This window comes from Phyllobates terribilis, unplaced genomic scaffold (genome assembly GCF_046119375.1).
Source record: "Phyllobates terribilis strain yellow unplaced genomic scaffold, ASM4611937v1 Scaffold_8__6_contigs__length_399053987, whole genome shotgun sequence".
Classification (NCBI taxonomy): domain Eukaryota; kingdom Metazoa; phylum Chordata; class Amphibia; order Anura; family Dendrobatidae; genus Phyllobates; species Phyllobates terribilis.
The window spans coordinates 292,916,257-292,938,047 of record NW_027362768.1 but is presented as its reverse complement, the minus strand read 5'-3'; the positions used below and the strand labels follow the sequence as shown (position 1 = coordinate 292,938,047).

The following is a 21,791-nucleotide window of genomic DNA, read 5'->3' as shown; positions in this document are numbered from 1 at the left end:
TTAGATGCCAATGGCTCTATGCAAAGCACTAACAGGAGGGTGGATAAGGGACATCCCTGCTTGAAAGTATTAAAACGTGAGGAGGAAACATGGGGAAGTTTAAGAACGGCACTAGGCGACGAATAAAGAGCATGTATTGCTTGAAGGAATGGGCCTGAGAAGCCGTATCTTTCCAAAGAAGCAAATAAGAAAGGCCAATTTAGCCGATCAAATGCCTTCTCGGCATCGAGGCTAAGCAAAAGACTAGACCGATTACTTCTTCCAAGATCATCAACCAAGTCTACAGTACGCATGGTATTGTCTCCTGCCTGCCTATGTAACACAAAATCGACCTGATCTTTATGGATCAAATTTGGGAGGAACTAAGTCAATCTCAAATAGGATGTGGCCCACCAGCAAGGGAGACTGGGCGATGCGTAGAGACTCAAAATGATCCATGAATAAATTGGAATAACGGGGCGGACCGAGTGCCCATTGCACAGCCCCTCAACTGCTGATAGGACACACCCTCAAAAGTAAAAGTATTATGTTTCAATATGAATAATATGCTTTGCAGAATAAATTGAACTTGTGTATCAGATTGGGAAATATCTTGTTTGAGATACTACTCAATGGCTGATAATCCGAATTCGTGTTTAATATTGGTATATAAAGAAGTAACATTTGGTGTGAAAAGGTAGTAATTGGAGGGAAGATTACGTTGATTATGTTCCATTATTAAATGGGACAAATCACGTAAATAGGATGTGACTCGCCCCCTGGGCCGTGGGGCACCCGGAACCGGGCTTCAGTGCGATGATGGGGGTAGTAGTGGCAACCCGATCCCGTGGCTCAGGGTGGTCAGACCAAATGCTATGGCAGTCTATTTGGAGAGTTATGAATGTCCGACTACGCCACCAGTGGATTGCGGTCAGGGATGACAGCCGCTGCTAGGCAGACCACTGAGGCTGATGTTGGTGTGCAGCACAGGGATAGGATGACTCCCCACGGGAAGAGTGTAGCCTCAGGGCAGCGCATGTGGATGCTGGGGGTGATAGTGCAGGCCGCAATAATAAGGGTTCAGAGTCTGCTTCAAACAGTCCAGGGTCTTTATTGTAGGTAGAACTAATGACCCAACAGGAGTACCGGGTAGTAATGGGCCTGGGTGTCTGACAGCATTCGGGCGAGCCCTACTGGTCAGGGTGAGTGGGTAGGCCTACCGTTCCCTCTCTGCCCTTGCTGACTATCCCCCTTTTCGTGGTGTGATAGCCCACGTCCCTGAGCTGGCCGTGTACTTCGCCTGTATAGCTTGCAACTCGGGCCTTAGGTACCTTTTGCTTTTCTGTGCTGTACCGGTCCCTCTGTGTGGCGGAGCTTCCAGGCTTCTTAGGCCAAGGGACCTGAAATCCCTCGCGGGTTGGTTCTCTGCTGCCGGGCTTGCAACCCTGACAGCCTCGGACCCCAATGTCCGGTTGTGTGCCTCTCTCAGCCAGCATCGGCTCTCGTCGCCTCTGTCCCTGGCTCGCAGCTTCTCCTCTGCCTCCCGGACTCCTCAGCTGCTGCTGACTTGTCCCTCTTCACTGAGAACCCTTCTGGACACCTCAGAAGTGGGTTCTGGTCTCTCTAACCCTGCCCCAGTTCCAGCTTTTATAGGGGCAGCCTGCTCCCCCTACTGGCCTGGGACCGGAGGTGCTGCATGCTAATGGTCCCTGACCAGGGAACCTCCCTCCTGCCTTTAATATTTGTGGCATCCAGACCTGGGGTGACACAGATGCTAGATCCGTAACACAAGGCTGTAAAAATATATCTATGTAATGTGACAAATTAGCTGTAATGGAATCAATGCCTGATATGATTGGACAACCAGGCGGATGCGAGAGACTTTTATGGACGTTGGGTAAGAAATAAGAATGGGATATTTGATATTGTTTAATAAAGAGAATATCCTTTTCTTTTTATTGAATACTCCCCATTGATTAGCTGTCTCTATCAATTTAAGATATTCCTGATAGTACAAATGAGAAGGATGTTGAGAAAGTTGAAGATAATGAGTCACCCAGAATTCTTAATGCTTCATTAATATAAGCTGACCGGTCCATGATGACCACGCTCCCACCTTATCGGCAGCTCGTATCACAATTTGTTCATTGGATTTAAGATTTTTAAGAGCCAACCGTTCTCTAGGATTGAGGTTATCCTTGCCTATATTTTGAGAGAAAGATCTAATTTCCATTAACCCCTTAACAACATTAGATGTACTAATACGCGTCTGTGCCCTGGGACTTAAGAGCCAGACCCGTATTAGTACGTCATGGCGATCGCGCGCGCACACAGGCTGTGCGGGCGCGATCGCCGCCGAGTGTCAGCTGATTGTCACAGCTGACACCCGGTACTATGTGCAGGGAGCGGTCCTGCACCGCTCCCAGCACATTAACCCCCGCAATGCTGCGATCGAAGTCGATCGCAGCATTGCGGTGGCAAGGGGAGGTGATCGCAGATACTCACCTCCTCTTCCGGCCTCCAGTGCTGTCTGCCGTGGCTTCCAGGATGTTGCCATGACGACCCGATGTTGTCATGACAACATCCGAGTCACCAGACAACAGGAAGATTGTTTGGACATGCGTAGTGCATCTCCAAACTATCTTCTCGCTGTCCAACGCTGACTGCCTGCATGGCACAGGGATGGTGCTGCATTCCTGTGCCATGCAGGCGATCAGAATAAAAAAGTGAAAGTCCCAGAGTGGGACAGAGTAAAAAAGTGTAAAAACTGTCATAAAGTGAAAAAAAAACCTAAAAAAAAATTGTAAAAATATAAAAAAAAAAATAAAAAAAATAATCCGTCAAAAATAAAAATATAATGTACCCATCAATAAATATTATAAAAAAAAAAAAAAAAAAAGCAATAAAAGTACACATATTTGGTATCACCGCATCCGGAACTACCTGACCTATCAAGCTATCTCACTAGTTAACCCCTTCAGTGAACACGGTAAAAAAAAAAAAAAAACGAAGCAAAAACCAATGCTTTATCATCATACCGCCAAACAAAAAATGGAATAACATGCGATCAAAAAGACGAATATAAATAAAAATGGTACCGCTGAAAACGTCATCTCGTCCCGCAAAAAACAAGCTGCCATACAGCTCCATCAGCCGAAAAATAAAAAAGTTATAGCTCTCAGAATAAAGCTATGCTAAAAAATATTTTTTTCTATAAAATTGCTTTTATTATGTAAAAGTGCAAAACATAGAAAAGCGATATAAATGTGGTACCGCTGTAAACGTACTGACCCGAAGAATAAAGCTGCCTTATCAATTTTACCACACGCGGAACAGAATTAAAAAACAAAAAAAACAATTCCTGAATTGTTGTTTTTTGTTTATTCTGCCTCCCAAAAAATGGAATAGAAAGCGATCAAAAAATGTCACGTGCCTGAAAATGGCACCAATAACAACGTCAACTCATCCCGCAAAAAACAAGCCGTCACATGACTGTCTGCCAAAATCTGGAAATATTATAGCTCTCAAAATATGGCGATGCAAAAACTAGATTTTACAAAAAATGCTTCTTTTAGTGTGTGACAGCTGTCAGTCATAAAAACCACATATGATTCTGGTATCACTGTAATCTCACCGACCCGAAGAATAAAGTCGTCTAATCACTTATACCGCACGAGGAACGGCGTAAAAAATGAACTCTCGGGTTAGGGTTGGGCTGAGTTTGGGGTTAGGGTTGTGATGGGGTTGGGATTTTTTTCAAAAGTAAGAAAAAAAGATGACGATATGGCGACTAGTATTGAGCGCAAGTGCTCGCTACTTGAGTTTGCATCGGGTGCTCGGGTATGCATTGAGTATCGTGGGTGTTTGAGTGACATGCTCGAGTCTCCGCCCCATATGCTTCGCGGCCAAAAAAACTTTACGGGGATTGCCTGCCATGCACGAGCGATCCCCGCATGTTTTTTTTTGGGTGTCTAATAACCGTGAAACATGCGGGGCAGGGACTTGGGCATGTCACTGGAGCACACGCAGTACATGGTGCATACCTGAGTACCCGATGCAAACTCAAGTAGCGAGCACTTGCGCTCAAGACTAATGACAACTTATTCAATATGATGATCTAATGTTATCAAATTCTGTGTCGTACCTCTGGGTTCAAAATGTTCACTATACACCTTAATAAAATCCTTGAGGGGTATAGTTTCCAAAATGGGGTCACTTGTGGGGGAGCTCCACTGTTTAGGCACATCAGGGGCTCTCCAAACGCGACATGGTGTCCGCTAACAAATTGAATGGAAAATCGGCTCAAATTGTTAGCGGACGCCATGTTGCGTTTGGAGAGCCCCTGCGTGCCTAAACATTGGAGCTCCCCCACAAGTGACCCCATTTTGGAAACTAGACCCCACAAGGCACCTATCTAGATGCATAGTGAGCACTTGGAACCCCCAGGTGCTTCACAAATTGATTCATAAAAATGAAAAAGTGTTGTTGTTTTTCACTTTTTATTTTTACAAATCAATTTGTGAAGCACCTGGGGGTTCCAAGTGCTCACTATGCATCTAGATAGGTGCCTTGGGGGGGTCTAGTTTCCAAAATGGGGTCACTTGTGGGGGAGCTCCAATGTTTGGGCACACAGGGGCTCTCCAAATGCAACATGGTGTCCGCTAACAATTTGAGCCGATTTTCCATTCAATTTGTTAGCGGACACTATGTTACATTTGGAGAGTCCATGTGTGCCCAAACATTGGAGCTCCCCCACAAGTGACCCCATTTTGGAAACTAGACCCCCCAAGGCACCTATCTAGATGCACAGTGAGCACTTGGAACCCCCAGGTGCTTCACAAATTGATTCGTAAAAATGAAAAAGTGTTTTTTTTTTTCACTTTTTCATTTTTACGAATCAATTTGTGAAGCACCTGGGGGTTCCAAGTGCTCACTGTGCATCTAGATAGGTGCCTTAGGGGATCTAGTTTCCAAAATGGGGTCACTTGTGGGGGAGCTCCAATGATTGGGCACACAGGGGCTCTCCAAACGCAACATGGTGTCCGCTAACAATTTGAGCCGATTTTCCATTCAATTTGTTAGCGGACACCATGTTGCATTTGGAGAGTCCCTGTGTGCCTAAACATTGGAGCTCCCCCACAAGTGACCCCATTTTGGAAACTAGACCCCCCAAGGCACCTATCTAGATGCATAGTGAGCACTTGGAACCCCTAGGTGCTTCACAAATTGATTCGTAAAAATGAAAAAGTGAAAAAAAAAACACTTTTTCATTTTTACGAATCAATTTGTGAAGCACCTGGGGGTTCCAAGTGCTCACTATGCATCTAGATAGGTGCCTTGGGGGGGCTAGTTTCCAAAATGGGGTCACTTGTGGGGGAGCTCCAATGTTTAGGCACATGAGGGACTCTCCAAACGCAACATGGCGTCCGCTAATTATTCAAGCAAATTTTACAATCAAAAAGTCAAATGGCGCTTCTTCCCTTCCGAGCCCTACCGTGCGCCCAAACAGTGTTTTTTCCCCACATATGGGGTATCTGCGTGCCCAGGGGAAATTGCACAACAAATTTTGGGGTCCATTTTTTCTTGTTACCCCTGTGAAAATAAAAAAAATTGGGTCTAAAGTAACATTTTTGTGAAAAAAGTTAAATGTTCATTTTTTTCTTCCACATTCCAAAAATTCCTGTGAAGCACCTGAAGGGTTAATAAAGTTCTTGAATGTGGTTTTGAGCCCCTTGAGGGGTGCAGTTTTTAGAATGGTATTTTCTGTCATAAAGACCTCTCAAAGTGACTTCAAATGTGATGTGGTCCCTAACAAAAAAAAATTTTGGTTCCAAAATTGTGCTGATGTAAAGTAGACATGTGGGAAATGTTATTTATTAACTATTTTGTGTGACATATCTCTCTGATTTAAGGGCATAAAAATTAAAAGTTTGAAAATTGCAATATTTTCAAAATTTTCGCCAAATTTCCATTTTTTTCACAAATAAACGCAAGTGATATCGAAGAAATTTTACCACAATCATGAAGTTCAATATGTCACGAAAAAACATTCTCAGAATCAGGGGGATCCGTTGAAGCGTTCCAGAGTAATTACTTCATAAAGTGACAGTGGTCAGAATTGTGAAAATTGGCCTGGTCATTAAATTGCAAACCACCCTCGGGGGTTAAGGGGTTAATATTAAATGATGGAAAGTTTCTTTATGACTTCCCCGATGGTAGATAAGTTAGATTTATACATCTACACAGGGTTCCAAATCAAAATTAGTGGCAATTTTTTTTTGTTATTTTGGATAAGAAAATGTCTGTTTAGTAAGAGTTTTCTGACGAAGTTATTCATATCCAAAAATAATGCAAAGGTACGGTATCTGCTTTTGTGGTGGGACAATAGTAAAGTCCCTTGTTCTATAAATCTACTTACTCCGGTTTTAATAGTATTGGGGTAAATTGAATATTCTCTATTTTGTTGCTTTTGATTTTGTTGGATGGAGGGTCCATTAAGGGGCTTTCTCTTCCTTCACCCCCTCAATTGCCTCTAAATGTTCCTTTCTTTTAACGACCTGTTGGGATTCGAGGTTGATAGCAAGTGAAAAAAAAAGTGGGTATTTTACCTTGCCAATCGGAAAGGGAAAATGGGTCACTTGGAGCTGATGTGGAGGGAAGGATGATAAGGGTATTAGGAGCTTTGCCTGGATTTCTGTGGGAATCACCATCCACTTTAGGAGCTAATTGAGATGCTGATATAGAGGGTAAACTATTGAGAGAATAGAGAGAAGGTGTAACTTCTCTACATGCAGAGACACTATGTATGGAGGATTGAAAGGCAGATTCTAAACAGATAGTTTTAGGTGCACCTTGTGACTTGTTCGTTTCAGGAGGGGAACCACCTAATGGGAGGGGGCTGGGTAAGAATCTGGTGTTAATACTTTATCCCCCATAGTGACAGTAAGATCTACGTTGCTGTGGATTCCGATGATGAAGGGGACAGAGGTTGTCTCCCTAATAATTCCTCATTCTTAGTGATATTACAAGAGGAAGAGGGAATTGCATTATTGCAAGTTGTCATGCACAGTGTAGGAAAGACAAAGTGCAATACAAAGAGATGAGGGGAAGGGTGCCCAGACACTAGGGAAAGGGGAAGTGGAGACCTCCTAGGCTGATCTAATCTCACCCTGTCTCCCCTACCATCCCTATATTGATTCCTCACCAATCGCCCAAGAGAAAACCTAAGCTCTGTATCTCCCTAGAGCTTGGCACTGGATAGGGAAGGGGGAATGAGCACTGGTCAGTCCCCACTAACATCTAAAAACAACAAAGGAGACAAACAGGGGGACCTAAAGTAAGACAGATTTAAGAAAGTGTCTGCAATGCCAAACTAAGAGATCTTCTGCAGCCAACTGCAGAGCGACTGTCTGTCACATCTGACACACCCGTGACACAAGGATACTTCTGATAGCCTGATGCACCATGAGATATATGTTTGGAATTGAAAAAAACTCTAGAACAAGAAAGGTAAGTTTTGAAACGATTACTGGTTATAATCTGTAATGTGCTGTGCAATCCATCCCAACTTTAGTTAGGGATTGAATGAGATTTGTCAGACCTGTAAGTGTTATGATCTTTGGGATGAAAACCCCTAAGAGGACTCATAGGAATGACTCTAGGGATATTGACATTACCAAAAAATTTATTTTCAAGGGGTCAGAAGTATTTTTGGTGTTAGGGAACATTCATCTATTAGACTCAGAGATATTAATCATATTCTTGGGTAATCTGTTGTTTCGATCAGATTGCCAGTGATAGTTGCGACCCAATTAAAATCTTCATGATTTCTCAGTAATTGTCTAGTTTAACCAACCGAAGAGTCACTGATCTATCTAAACGCAGATAGTCAATTGAGCCAATGAACGCACTCAGTTGATCTTTGATGGATTTAATTGTGCTAGTCGCCCCAGGAGCAATGCATCCACGTTTAATAGTGAGTCTATTTATCATACTTTGGCAGCACTTATTCATAAAATGATCCCAATCCTTGGTGAATATGGGATCATCCTGAAAAGTGGATGAGAAGGGAAATCTCAAATAATATTCTCTTTCATATATAATCTAAGAAAGATTGCATCTATAGTATGTTGTATTTCTACTTTGCATAAGTCCTCTAATTCGGTAAATAGGGTTGTCAAGGATTTGATCACCGACAGTTGCCTAACTTGTGAGTAGTCAGCCAGTTGTATCTCAGGTGCACAATCACCTATTGTTTGTTTCATTAATTTATCCCTAATGACACTCCTTTTATCACAAAATTCCATGTTGATAGTAAAGCTGCTTGCTTGGTTGTGCCTTATTGCACAATGTGAAGCTTGTTGATTGAAACAAAAAGTTGTAATAAGGACCTGAACTGTATTACTAATACAGATAAAAAACTACATTCACAAATACAAACAATAAATGTAGAAATATAAAATTCTAAAGGATTATCTTACGATCCCCCCAAAAAAGTCCTGTTAAAAGTGAGTATAGGGTGCATCACAGATTCAGTTCCGAATGATAGGATTCCACATGAGACAATGTTGCTGGTTGTAGTCCCTGTGTGAAGGAAAGCCCCAGCTGCTGGATAACGAGCTCCGACCTTGGCGATGAAACAAAATACATCAGAAAGAATTAATTAAATTTGCATATAATAAGAATTTTTTATCATGCCCAAATGTAGTAAAAAAGTGTCCGACAATAAAATATACTGTATTAGTACTATAAGGTGATAGAACATGTAGATTTGTCTGAATCTGATGTAATAATAATATATTGTTTTAATAGCCAGTTGAAAGGCCAATAACGCATGTTAAGAGAAAGGGAAAGGAGATGGGGAGGGAAGGAGGACGAGACATAGGAATCATTATGTCTTTTCAATGCATTCATTTAGTCCATCGGGGGCGAACGTGGCTCATTTAAAAATCCAATATGATGCTCTGTTGATAAGTTTCTGGTATCTGTTGAGAGTATTTTCTGATATTTGCTCTATTATAATTAATGTGAGGTTAGTGGGGTCCTTCTGATGTTCGAATAGGAAATGTCTAGAAAGGCTGTGATTGGTCACACCATTCCTGATGTTATACAGTGGGGAAAAAAAGTATTTAGTCAGCCACCAATTGTGCAAGTTCTCCCACTTAAACAAAATGAGAAAACAAATCCTGAAAATCACATTGTCTGATTTGGAAAGAATTTTTTTTCAACTTTTGGTGGAAAATAAGTATTTGGTTAATTACAAAAGTTCATCTCAATACTTTGTTGTATATCCTTTGTTGGCAATGACAGAGGTCAAACGTTTTCTGTAAGTCTTCACAAGGTTGGCACACACTGTTGCTGGTATATTGGCCCAGTCCTCCTTGCAGATGTCCTCTAGAGCAGTGATGTTTTGGGGCTATCGCTGGGCAACACGGACTTTCAACTTCCTCCAAAGGTTTTCTATAGGGTTTAGATCTGGAGACTGGCTAGGCCACTCCAGGACCTTGAAATGCTTCTTATGAAGCCACTCCTTCGTTGCCCTGGTGGTGTGCTTGGGATCATTGTCATGCTGAAAGATCCAGCCACATTTCATCTTCAATGCCCTTGCTGATGGAAGGAGGTTTGCACTCAAAATCTCACTATACATGGCCCCATTCATTCTTTCATGTACGCGGATCAGTTGTCCTGGTCCCTTGGCAGAGAAACAGTGCCAAAGCATGATATTGCCACCCCCATGCTTCACTGTAGGTATGGTGTTCTTTGGATGCAACTCAGCATTCTTTCCCCTCCAAACACGACGAGTTGTGTTTCTACCAAACAGTTCTACTTTGGTTTCATCTGACCATATGACATTCTCCCAATACTCTTCTGGATCATCCAATTGCTCTCTAGAAAACTTCAGATGGGCCCAGACATGTAATGGCTTAAGCAGGGGGACACGTCTGGCACTGCAGGATCTGAGTCCCTGGTGGCGTAGTGTGTTACTGATGGTAGCCTGTGTAACGTTGGTCCCAGCTCTCTGCAGGTCATTCACTAGGCCCCACGTGTGGGTCTAGGATTTTTGCTCACCGTTCTTGAGATCATTTTGACCCCACAAGGTGAGATCTTGTTTGGAGCCCCAGATCGAGGGAGATTATCAGTGGTTTTGTATGTCTTCCATTTTCTAATTATTTCTCCCACAGTTGATTTCTTCACACCAAGCTCCTTGCCTATTGCAGATTCAGTCTTCCCAGCCTGGTGCAGGGCTACAATTTTGTTTCTGGTGTCCTTTGACAGCTCTTTGGTGTTCACCATAGTGGAGTTTGAAGTGTGACTGTTTGAGGTTGCGGACAGGTGTCTTTTATACTGATAAGTTCAAACAGGTGCCTGTACTACAGGTAATGAGTGGAGAACAGAGGAGCCTCTTAAAGAAGAAGTTACAGGTCTGTGAGAGCCAGAAATCTTGCTTGTTTGTAATTGACCAAAAACTTATTTTCCACCAAAATGTGAAAAAAAATTGTTTTCAAATCAGACAATGTGATTTTCAGGATTTGTTTTCTCATTTTGTCTCTCATAGTTGAGGTCTACCTATGATGTCAATTACCGGCCTCTCATCTTTTTAAGTGGGAGAACGTGCCCCACTGTAGCAGTGTTTAGTCATCCTGTTATTAGGGTTCAGGTTTGTCGGGTTTGGCCGAACTTGAGCTGGAAGTTCGGTCCAGGTACCAGAACTTGACCCGAACTTGACTCTGAACCCGAACCAAATAGAAGTCAATGGGGACCTGAACTTCAGTGCTTTAACCCCTGGACCATTTTCCGTTTTTTTGCTCCCTTTCTTCACAGAGCCATAACTTTTTTATTTCTCTGTCAATATGGCCGTGTGAGGGCTTGTTTTTTTGCGGGGCTAGTTGTACTTTTGAACAACACCATTGATTTTACTATATTGTGTACCAGAAAATAGGGAAAAAATTCTAAGTGCAGCAAAATTGCAAAAAAAAAGAAAAAAAAAGTGCAATTCCACAATTGTTTTTTTTTTTAAACCATGTTCACTATATGGTAAAACCGACCTGCCATTATGATTCTCCAGGTCATTACGAGTTTGCAGATACCAAACATGTGTAGGGTCTTTTATTTAAGTGGTGAAAAAAAATTCAAACTTTGTAAAAAAAAAAATTAAATCTAAAAAATTTTCCAAGACCCGTAGCGTCTCCATTTTTTGGGATCTGGGGCTGGGTGAGGGCTTATTTTTTTGTGCACCGAGCTAACATTTTTATTGATACCATTTTGGGGTAGATACAATCTTTTAATCACCTGATATTGCATTTTATCGCAATGTTACATCGACCATAAAAACGTAATTCTGGCTTTTTTATTTTTTTATCTTTACGCCTTTTAGCAATCGGATTAATTATTTTTATATATTAATAGATCAGGTATGTTCCTGAAAGCAGCGATACAAATGTGTGCATTTTTTTTATTGTTTTATTTTGAATGGGGCGAAAGGGGGTGATTTGAACTTTTATATTTTTACAATTTTTAAAATATTTTTAAAAACATTTTTACACTTTTTACTTGCTTCAGTAGTCTACATGTGAGACTTGAAGCTTCGATCATCCGATCGCTTGTTTTACACGTAGCAGGGCTTCAGTCCTGTAACAAGAATGCTCATCTGTTATGAGCGCCTACCACTGGGCAGCGCTCATAGCAGATCGGCTATGACAACCTCAGGGGTCTCCTGCAGACCCCGGGTTGTCATGCCAACCCATTGGCGCCCCTCATCATGTAACAGGCACGCCGATGGGTGAGATTAGTGACGCGCTTCAGAGATTGACAGCGGCATTCAACATGTATACAGCCTCGGGTAATCCTGATTCCACCTTACAGGCTGTTAGGGGCACATGATAGCTGATCAGATCAGCTGTCATGTGCTGGGAAAGATGCGGGCTCAGCCCGGGAGCCCGCATCAAAGGGGGAGACAACACACATATACCATATATATACGGCACTTGTAGTGAAGGGGCTAAAATGTCTGTAAAATGGTCATAGTAAGGGCTAGGGGGCTGCAAAAGGAAGCTAAATGGGGGTAAGAGCAGGACAATTGCCAGAAAACAAGTGGATAAGAAAATGACTTAAAATTACTGAGAATAAAGAAAAAATAGAAAATAATCTTGAACCAGGAAGCGGAGGTCCAAATGGAGGAGGAGGTGGAGGTGGACGTGGCGGTGTAGGTGGTAGAGTCAGGGGTGAAGGAGGTAGGGTAGCTAGCACTGATTTTGTGTATGTTTTTTTTTTGGGGGGGGGTGTACTCTGAAAACAGACAATGTAATAATATGGTGGTCACTCTCTCTCTCTATATGTAAAATCTGGGGCTAAAATATTTTTTTGTGGCAAAAATGTAATTATTTTTTCTTTACTGCCCAATGGTATAAAATTCTGTGAGGCACCTGTGGTGTCATTATGATCACTGCACCCCTAGATGAATTAATTGAGATGTGTCGTTTGCAAAATGGGTCACTTTTGGGGGATTCTGCTGTTCTGGCATCTTAGTGATTCTCCCACTGGGTCATGGCACCATCAAACCATAACAGTAAAATCTGGACTATAATAAGGCGGTCCTTCCCTTCTGAGTTTTGCACTGTGCCTGAAAAGTATTTCCAGATTACATGTATGGTATTGGTGCAGCACACTGAGGTCAATTTTTTCCTATTAGCTTATTATAAAAGTTAAAAATTTGGCGATAAAACAACATTTGGGGCTAAAACATAGCGGTAAAAATGTAATTATTCTTTCTCCACCACCCAATGGTATAAATTTCTGTGAGGTACATAAGATGTTAACATCCTCCTTGCACCCCTAGATTCATTCATTGAGAGTTGTAGTTTGTAAAATTAAGTCACTCATGGGGGAGGGGGTTCTGCTGTTCTGGCACCTCAGGAGCTCTACCAATGTGACATCCACCCTAAAAACATTCCAGCAAAATCTGAATTCCAATATGGCGCTTCTTCCCTTTTGAGCTTTCCACTGAGCCTCAAAAGTAGTTTTTGACTACATATGGGGTATTGACGCACTCAGGAGAAATTGCACAAAAAATTGTATTTTCCCCTGTTACCCTTGTGAAAATAAAAAAATTGGAGCTAAAAGAACATTTTTGTGAGAAAAATTAGATTTTTTATTTTCACGGCTCTACGTTATAAATTTCTGGGACTATGGCCAATTCATGTGTACCTGGTAGCCACGTTAAGGCTTTTCTCGTCATACCAGGAACCTGCCTGTGTGAACTCCTTTCTAAGAGACATAAGCCTGCTTGTGTATTGGAAAGCAAGATCCTGCTGCAATTAAAATCACCTGTGGCCTAGAGGCTTAGTGCTCACTCAAAGCTTATACATAGAAACAGAAAAAACTGACCTTCACTTCCAAAACAAGAAATAGGTGTGTACAGGTGCTTACTAGGAGCAGCTACCTTCATATATAACTAAAAAACAAAGTAGCACACTGTAAGGCTAAGTATGCGAACATGAAATATGTGAAATTTGAATAGCATTACCGCTCTAGAAAATAGAAATAAATGAGAAATCTTAATGCATAAATTGGCCAATTCATGTGTACCTGGTAGCCACATTAAGGCGTTTCTCGTCATGTATAAGCTTTGACTGAGCACTCCACCTCTAGGCCACAGGCGGTTTTAATTGCAGCAGGTTCTTGCTTTCCCATACACAAGCAGACTTATGTCTCTTAGAGAGGAGTTCACACAGGCAGGTTCCTGGTATGACGAGAAACGCCTTGCCGTGGCTACCAGGTTCACATGAATTGGTCAATTTATGCGCTAAGATTTCCCATTTATTTCTATTTTTTACAGCAGTAATGCTATTCAAATTTCATATATTTCTTGTTCGCATACTTAGCGTTGCAGTGTGCTACTTTGTTTGTTAGTTGTATATGGAAGTAGCTGCTCCTAGTAAGCACCTGTACACACCTATCTCTTGTTTTGGAAGTGACGGCCAGTTTTTTCTGTTTCTATAAATTTCTGTTAAGCACCTGGGGGTTCAAGGTGCTCACCACACATTTAGATACATTCCATGGGCGGAGGGTATAGTTTCCAAAATGGGGTCACTTGTGTGGTGTTTCCACTGTTTAGGCACATCAGAGGCTCTCCAAATGCAACATGACGATTTTGTTCTCGATTTCATACATTTTTCGGTTCAAAAAGTCAACTGATGCTCCTTCCCTTCCGAATCCTGCTGTGCGCCCAAATCAGTAGCACTGGCGTACTCAGGAGAAATTGCGCAACAAATTTTGGGGTCCATTTTCTCCTGTTACCCTTGTGAAAATAAAAAAATTTGAGGCTAAATTAATATTTTTGTTGGATAAATGTGATTTTTTATTTCCACGCCATTACATTATAAACTTCTGTGAAGCACCTGGGGGCTCAGGCAGGGCTATGGAGTCGGTAAGCCAGACCTCTGACTTCTCAATTTCCCTGGCTCTTGACTCCAACTCCACGACTCCGACCCCACAGCACGGCCTCACTACTGAGCATGTTCATAAAGTGCAGCACAGATTCATCTCAACTAAAAGCCGAGATCCTTAGATCAGGAATAGAACGGACATTTCATAATTTTCCCAAATTCTTATGAAAACATTTACAGCACATTCTGCATTGTACTTGTAGCACCCTGAGGATTCGTCTGCTACAGGGGTATTACACCTCAAGCCAGAGGTGTGGTATTCCACTCCCGGGTAAGGATGGAGTGTGGAACTGAGCTCAGTAGGCTGCATGCACTACACACATCCCATTTCCGGGGGACAGACCAATGGTACTCCCACTAGAGAAATGTGCAGGTACGACAGTGTCTGTCCCTGGCTGGAGTGGGAGGGGGGTGGAACATCCCAGTAGTGTAGGGGCAGATAGGGGGAGCAGTCTGGGTAATGCTAGGAGCTCATTGGGTGCTGGTCACCTGAGCTCACACATAGAGGGAGTATATAAGGTGGGAACCATCTTAGATCAGGGTCAGTCTGTCAGAGTTGAGTCAGAGAAGTAGAGCAGCTCAGCCAGCTCCAAGGCCAAGAGAGAGAGAGAGGAGAAAGAAGGACCCAGAGGGGGAGAAGAGGGAACTCCAAGAACCCAAAATTAGACCAGAGGGTGAAGAGTTGGCACAAGGGTACCGGATCCCAAGCTGGTGGAGGGCCCTAATCCTTAGCCAGAGACCGGAGGTCGTGGGCAGGATCTGCCACGACCACCCACTAAATCCACCCGGAAGGCAAACCGTGAATAGGGTCAGGGAACCCAGAGACAAGGGTTTACCAACAAGAGGCCCGAGGGAGCCGGACTTAGGTGGATCCCTGGCGGGGAAGGCCAGAGAGAAGGACAAGTCAGAAAGGGAGCTCAGGACCACGCTCCAAAATCACCTGGGGGTTGGCCGAGTCCAGGACCTGGTGGACACAGCACGGCTCGGGCGGTCACTCAAGGCCGGAGTGACCAACACAAAAGCAGTAAGTAAAACCCTGAACTGCACAGCCCGACTCGGAGTCTTATTACCACTCTCACTGCACCACCACAACCACCACCCTCTACAACTGACCCCCTGAGGCTATACCCCTCCCGTTGGGGGTTATACTACCTGAGCTGCACACACACCACCAGCCTCAGCGGACCCTGCTGCAGCGGCGGCCGTAGTGACCGCAAATCAACGGGTGGCGTAGTCGACACTAAAGAACATCCAGTAACATCTGTAGGACTGCCACACACTGAGCTTGACACCCTGGGCACGGACCGGGTCACCGCCACTCGGAGACTACAACCCCCATCTGATCCGGCTCCGGGTATCCCCCAAACAACACTGGCCCAGGGGGCGCGTCATACTACTGCACTCAATTTATTATATATTTTAGGAGTCGGTCCATTTTATACAGAGTAAGAATCCACCAAAATGGACACCGACTCCACGACTCCGCCTCCAACTCCATAGCCCTGGGTTCAAAGTGCTCATCACACATCTAGATACATTCCATGGGGGGGGGGTGTCTAGTTTCTACATTGTGTCACTTGTGGGGGGTTTCCACTGTTAGATACATCAGGGGCTCCCCAAATGTGACATGGCGTCTGCTCTCGATTTCAGCAAATTGTTCAGTTCAAAAACTCAAATAACGCTCCTTCCCTTCCGAGCCCTGCTGTGCGCCCAACAGTAATTTTGCCCTACATATGGGGTATCGAAATGCTCAGAAGAAATTGCTCAACAAATTTTGGAGTCCATTTTCTCCTGTTACCCTTGTGAAAATAAAAAACTTGGGTCTAAAGTAAAATTATTGTGAAAAAAAGTTAAATGTTAATTTTTTTCCTTCCACATTGCTTCAGTTAGGCTATGTGCCCACGATGCAGAAATGAAGCAGAAAATTTCTGCAGCGTTTCTGCATGTTCTTGGCAGTCAAAAACGCTTGCGGATTTTAGACGCATTTTTGCAGCGTTTTTACATGTGGATTTGACTTGCGTTTTTCAAGTGCATTGGGACCTCAAATCCGCATGCAGAAACGCACAAATAATGGACATGCTGCGAATTTTTCCACAAGGAAAATCCGCTGCGGAAAATTGCGCAGCATGGGCATAGTACATGCAGATTTTCATTGGGGATCATGGGGCACGGATTACCAAGCGTTTTGCAAGCGTTTACGCTGCGGAAATTCCGCATGAAAAACGCATCGTGGGCACATACCCCTACTGTGAAACACCTGAAGTGTTAATAAACTTCTTGAATGTGGTTTTGAGCACCTTGAGAGGTGCAGTTTTTAGAATGGTGTCACTTTTGGGTATATTCTGTCATGTAGACCCCTCAGAGTCACTTCAAATGTGATGTGGTCCTAAAAAAATGGATTTGTAAATTTTGTTGGAAAAATGAGAAATCGCTGATCAACTTTTAACCCTTATAATTTCTTAACAAAAAATAATTATGTTTCAAAAATTGTGTTGATGTAAAGTAGACATGTGGGAAATGTTATTTGGACTATTTTGTGTGACATATCTCTGATTTAAAGGCATCAAAATTAAAAGTTTGAAAATTGCAAAATATTGAAAATTTTCACCAACTTTCAGATTTTTTTCATGAATAAACGTGATTCATATCGAAAAATTTTTAACACTATCATGAAGTACAATATGTCACGAAAAAACAATCTCCAAATCAGTGGGATCCGTTGAAGCGTTCCAGAGTTATTACCGCATAAAGTGACAGTGGTCAGAATTGTAAAAATGAGGCTCGTTCCTTAATGTACAAAGTTGCTCAGTCCTTAAAGGGATAAAAATAAAAAAATAAAACCACACTGCGGCCACAACATGCTGTCGTAGCCTTTGAGCCGTGCTCACACTTGCAGGAACGCTGAATTTTTCCTGCATTGCTTCCAAACCAAAATACATATGTTACGGATCCGGGTGGTGGAACCTCTGTGCTGCGGTGCAAGGAGGGACCAGAGGGGCGTGACTAAGTATCTACTCGGCCTGACCAAGGTCGCACGGCGGCTCAGTCGACTCCGTGAACCAGGGAGGGACCGGGCAGAGGGACCAGGTGCCACTCTGGGACCGACCTTGTATGAGAGCAGGTGACTCCCACGGGTCAGAAGGCAGGAGCTGACGGGTACAGCGGAAGAGCACGGCAGGCAGGCTGACGGGTGGTCCGGGTAGACAGGCAGGCTGATTCGGCTGATAGCCAGACAGGTAGGCAAGCTGGCGGGCACAACAGGTAACAGGCAGGTGCTTCCAGGTAAGCAGGCAAGCGAGCACGGCTGGTAAGGGCAGGTGCTTCCAGGTAAGCAGGCAAGCGGGCACGGCAGGTAACAGGCAGGTGCTTCCAGGTAAGCAGGCGGGCAGAGCCCATAGACAGACTGGCGGACTGGACTGAAGAACAGACTGGCGGACTGGACTGACTTGCAGAGGTCCTCAGGACTGAAGCAAAGTAAGTATAACAGACAACAACGTTGCACGGTCACCTCCATATTGGAGGAGGTACCTTTTATAGAGAAAGTCACCCGGCCATTGGTCGGGGACTTTTTAGGACGGCGCGCGCGGCCCCTTTATGAGGGAGGGAGCGCGTGCCCTAAGCACAGTGCCAGGGAAGCTGCGTGCACCTGTAGCAGCAGCAGCAGGGAGGTCGGAAGACGTCGGAGCAGAACCGCGGCGGTAGGGGGGATGGCGTCTCAGCCTGGCAGGGGGCAGAGACGCCTATGCTACAACATAATTTCAATCTGCTCTATTTATTGTGGTTTTGCTGCTTTTTTTAGTGCGTTTTCCCATTTTTTTGGGTGCAGATTTGACAGCACTTTTTAAATTATTTTTTTTTGGGTGCAGAAACATTGATATTTCACATTTAGAAAATGCAATTGTGGTTTTCCATGTCTTTTTTTTCTGACTTCCCATAGAATTCTGTAGGGATAATAAAATGCCCCCAAAAGTGGACAGTTCCGCAGCACAGCGGGTATGAGGCTTCATGAAATCACATCCACTGTGGTTGCATTGAGGAACACAGCAGAAAATATACTGCCAGTATGTTATGTGTGAACACAGCCTTGAGATGCAGGGCGAGACGTGCTGTTATTCTGCACACGTCCATTTTCCAGGAGGAGCCAGCTGGTTGTGGACAGCGACAGAGCAGTGCTTGCAGTTCCTAGGAAACCGGCCTCTTCTGATAGACTGCAGAGGTAGCCGGTAATCTAGGTAACCAGCAGTATACAATAAAAAATCCCTACTTTCTTGAGAACGGAGAGGATTTTTAATAATAAATAAATAGTAACGTTCCTTATTTTTATAAGCATTTTATTCCTTTCAGAAGTGAGACAGCCCCCTTCAATAATAAGTCTATAAGGCCGTGTGCCCACTATGCGTTTTTTAACCGTTTCCATAGCGGCAATTCCGCCGCAGAAATGCTTAAAAACCGCATGGTAGAAGGCCTGCCGTGTTCCCCAATGATAATCCGCATGTGCTGTGCACATGCTGTGGAAATTTCCGCTGTGGATTATCATTGCAGAAAAATCTGCAGCACTACCAATTATTTTGCGTAAGCACAGCGTTTTTGCCGCCATTGACTTGCATTGGAACGCATGACATCCGCATCACTACCAATTATTTTGCGGACACGCTGCGCAATTGCCGCCATTGACTTGCATTAAATTGCTTAATATCCGCATGACTACATGTGCACATGCGGATATTAAGCGGTTCAATGTGCGGACGGTACCCGGGTCTGGAGAAGAGGAGACTCTCCTCCAGACCCGGGTACCATAGTACCTGTAGAAAAAAAAAAGAATTTAAAATAAAAAAAAAACATTATACTCACCTTCTGATGGCCCGCGGTCTTTATCCGTACGTCTTGGCTCACCGGTGGCTCGCGATGGTGTAAAAGGACCTTCCATGACGTCATTCAGTCATGTGACAGGTCACACTACCGCTGACATCGGCGATTTTTTTACCATTTTTATAGCCTAAGGCTATGTGCCCACGATGCAGAAATGCTGCATATTTGTTCTGCTTCTCCCTGGCAGGAAAAGCGCATGTGGATTTTATATGCGTTTTTCCTGCCAGGTAGAAGCGTTTGTCAAGCGTTTTTGCATGAATTTCTGCATGCGGGTTATCAAGCTCTTTTCCAAGCGATTTTAGCATCACTTGGAAAAGTGCTTGACAACTTCGTCACACTATATAAATCCATGCAACCGGCATGGATTTATATAGTGTGACCAAGTAATAGTTAAAAAAAAGAATAAAAATGGTAAAAAAATAAAGATTATACTTACCTTCTGATGGCCCCCAGTGTTTTCTCCGCTCCGTCCGGTCTGTTGTATTGGTCGCAGTGGTGTGAAAGGACCTGCCATGACGTCATTGAGTCATGTGACAGCTGACGTCGGCGGTCTCATGACCTGTCACATGACTAAATGACGTCATGGCAGGTCCTTTCACACCACCGCGAACCATACAGCAGACCGGACGCATCGTTGAGGAGACCGGGGGCCATCGGAAGGTAAGTATAATCTTTATTTTTTATTTTAATTCTTTTTTTAACAGGTTCTATGGTACCCAGGTCTGGAGGAGAGAAGATTCTCTTCCAGACCTGGGTACCATTGTACCTGTGGAAAAAAGAATAAAATAAAAAATAAAGATTATATTCACCTTCTGGTGGCCCGCGGTGTGCTTGTTCTCCTTTGCCGGCAGATCGCGAAGGACTGAAGGACCTGCGGTGATGTCACAGTCATGTGACGGCAGGTCTTTCAGTACAGGGCAACGCGATCTCCCGACAGCCAGCACAGGAGCGCAGCAAGACACCGGGGGCCATCAGAAGGTAAGTATAGATTTTTTTATTTTTTACCATTCTTTACGGTCACACTATATAAATCCATGCCGGTTGCATAAATTTATATAGTGTGACCAAGTTGTCAAGCACTTTCCAAGTGATGCTAAAATCGCTTGGAAAGCGCTTGACAACCCGCATGCGGAAATGCTTGTGAAGAACGCTTCACATCCGCGTGTCCCTGGCAGGAAAAATGCATGCACAATCCGCATGCACAATCCGCATGTACAATCCGCATGCGTTTTTTCTGCCAGGGAGATGCAGAAATGCTACAGAAATTTTCTGCTTCATTTCTGCATCGTGGGCACATAGCCTAAAAGGATAAGGTGACATCCGGGAATGTACATGAATAAAGCAGCTCGGTCTTAAAGAAGGCTCCCCCTAGCGGTTGGGTGGTGTAACTCTTCGTCTAGTCTCAGCACTCACACACACAGTATGTAAATAAGTCTGACGTAACGCCTTCCTATTGGTTGTTTCTGCAAACAGGGCTTTTCTGTGTGTAGAACGTTCGACGTCACGTTTCCTCGGTGCTGATTGGCTGGGGTCGCTAGTCGTCATGGTGATTGCGGCCTGGTGGACTGACTGGAACCCGTGGAGCGAATGGAGCTTGAAGAGCAGGGGAAGTCGTCTCTTCCCGGAGAGCTGGCGTTGGGGGTGCCCGAGCTGCTGAGAGTGCTGTGGGAAGAGCCCGAGAAACCCAGGAGGAGTCCCGGAGGCCGCGTCAAGTCCCACCGGCAGCATCGGTACAGGCTGTGCCCACTGGCCAGGGAGAGCTATGGTAAGCTGCTGCAGCTGTCACTGCTGGAGGTGCAGAGAATCCCTCCTATACACTGTGCAGGTTGCTCACAGGAGCTTACACTATATATACAGGACGTGTATGGGGCACTAGTCAGTGTACTGCAAACAATTACCCTGTGGAGTGGGGGGAAGCCGCCTGTCAGCCGCCCTGTGCTGGGGGGACGCCGCCCGTCAGCCGCCCTGTGCAGGGGGGATGCCGCCCGTCAGCCGCCCTGTGCAGGTGGGACGCCGCCCGTCAGCCGCCCTGTGCAGGGGGGACGCCGCCCGTCAGCCGCCCTGTGCAGTGGGGACGCCGCCCGTCAGCCGCCCTGTGCAGGGGGGACGCCGCCTGTCAGCCGCCCTGTGCAGGGGGGACGCCCTGCACTTGAGGTGACCAGACCTGCTGTAATATATTCAGGTTTTGCTGTGGATTGACAATTGCTCTTTTTCTTTATATTCTCTCATGTGAGGCTGTATGTAATCAACCAGTGCTGCAGCCCGTCTATTTATAAGATCAGGGAAGGTCCCCAATACAAAATGCTCCATTTATGGCAATCCGCTTGTTTTTGATTTTTGGAGGGACCTGTTACCAGATCAAAAGTAACCAGTTTTTGCACTTATTATTCTCACTGCTCCCCTGAGTACTCGGTAGTTTATTTCCCACAGTTCTATTGCTGCTTTTTATGTTTTTCCAAGGAGGCGGTGCTCGGTGATTATACAGAACAGCCTAACCTC

At 44.3% G+C, this 21,791-nt stretch overlaps 1 protein-coding gene across 17 annotated transcripts in view; it reads left to right on the top strand.

Moving 5' to 3' along the window:
- The window catches only part of LOC141157322 (microtubule-associated serine/threonine-protein kinase 3-like), a 490,040-nt gene that overhangs the window by 431,233 nt on the left and 37,016 nt on the right, over positions 1-21,791 (top strand). For 5 of the 17 annotated variants that reach the window (XM_073644415.1, XM_073644417.1, XM_073644418.1 and 2 more), the window contains one exon: positions 20,766-21,057. The exons of the other annotated variants lie outside the window; for them this stretch is intronic. In XM_073644415.1, coding sequence (XP_073500516.1) covers positions 21,055-21,057 — 3 coding nt within the window. In that variant the 5' untranslated portion in view covers positions 20,766-21,054. The remainder of the gene's footprint in view (positions 1-20,765; positions 21,058-21,791) is intronic. 17 annotated transcript variants of the gene reach the window in all.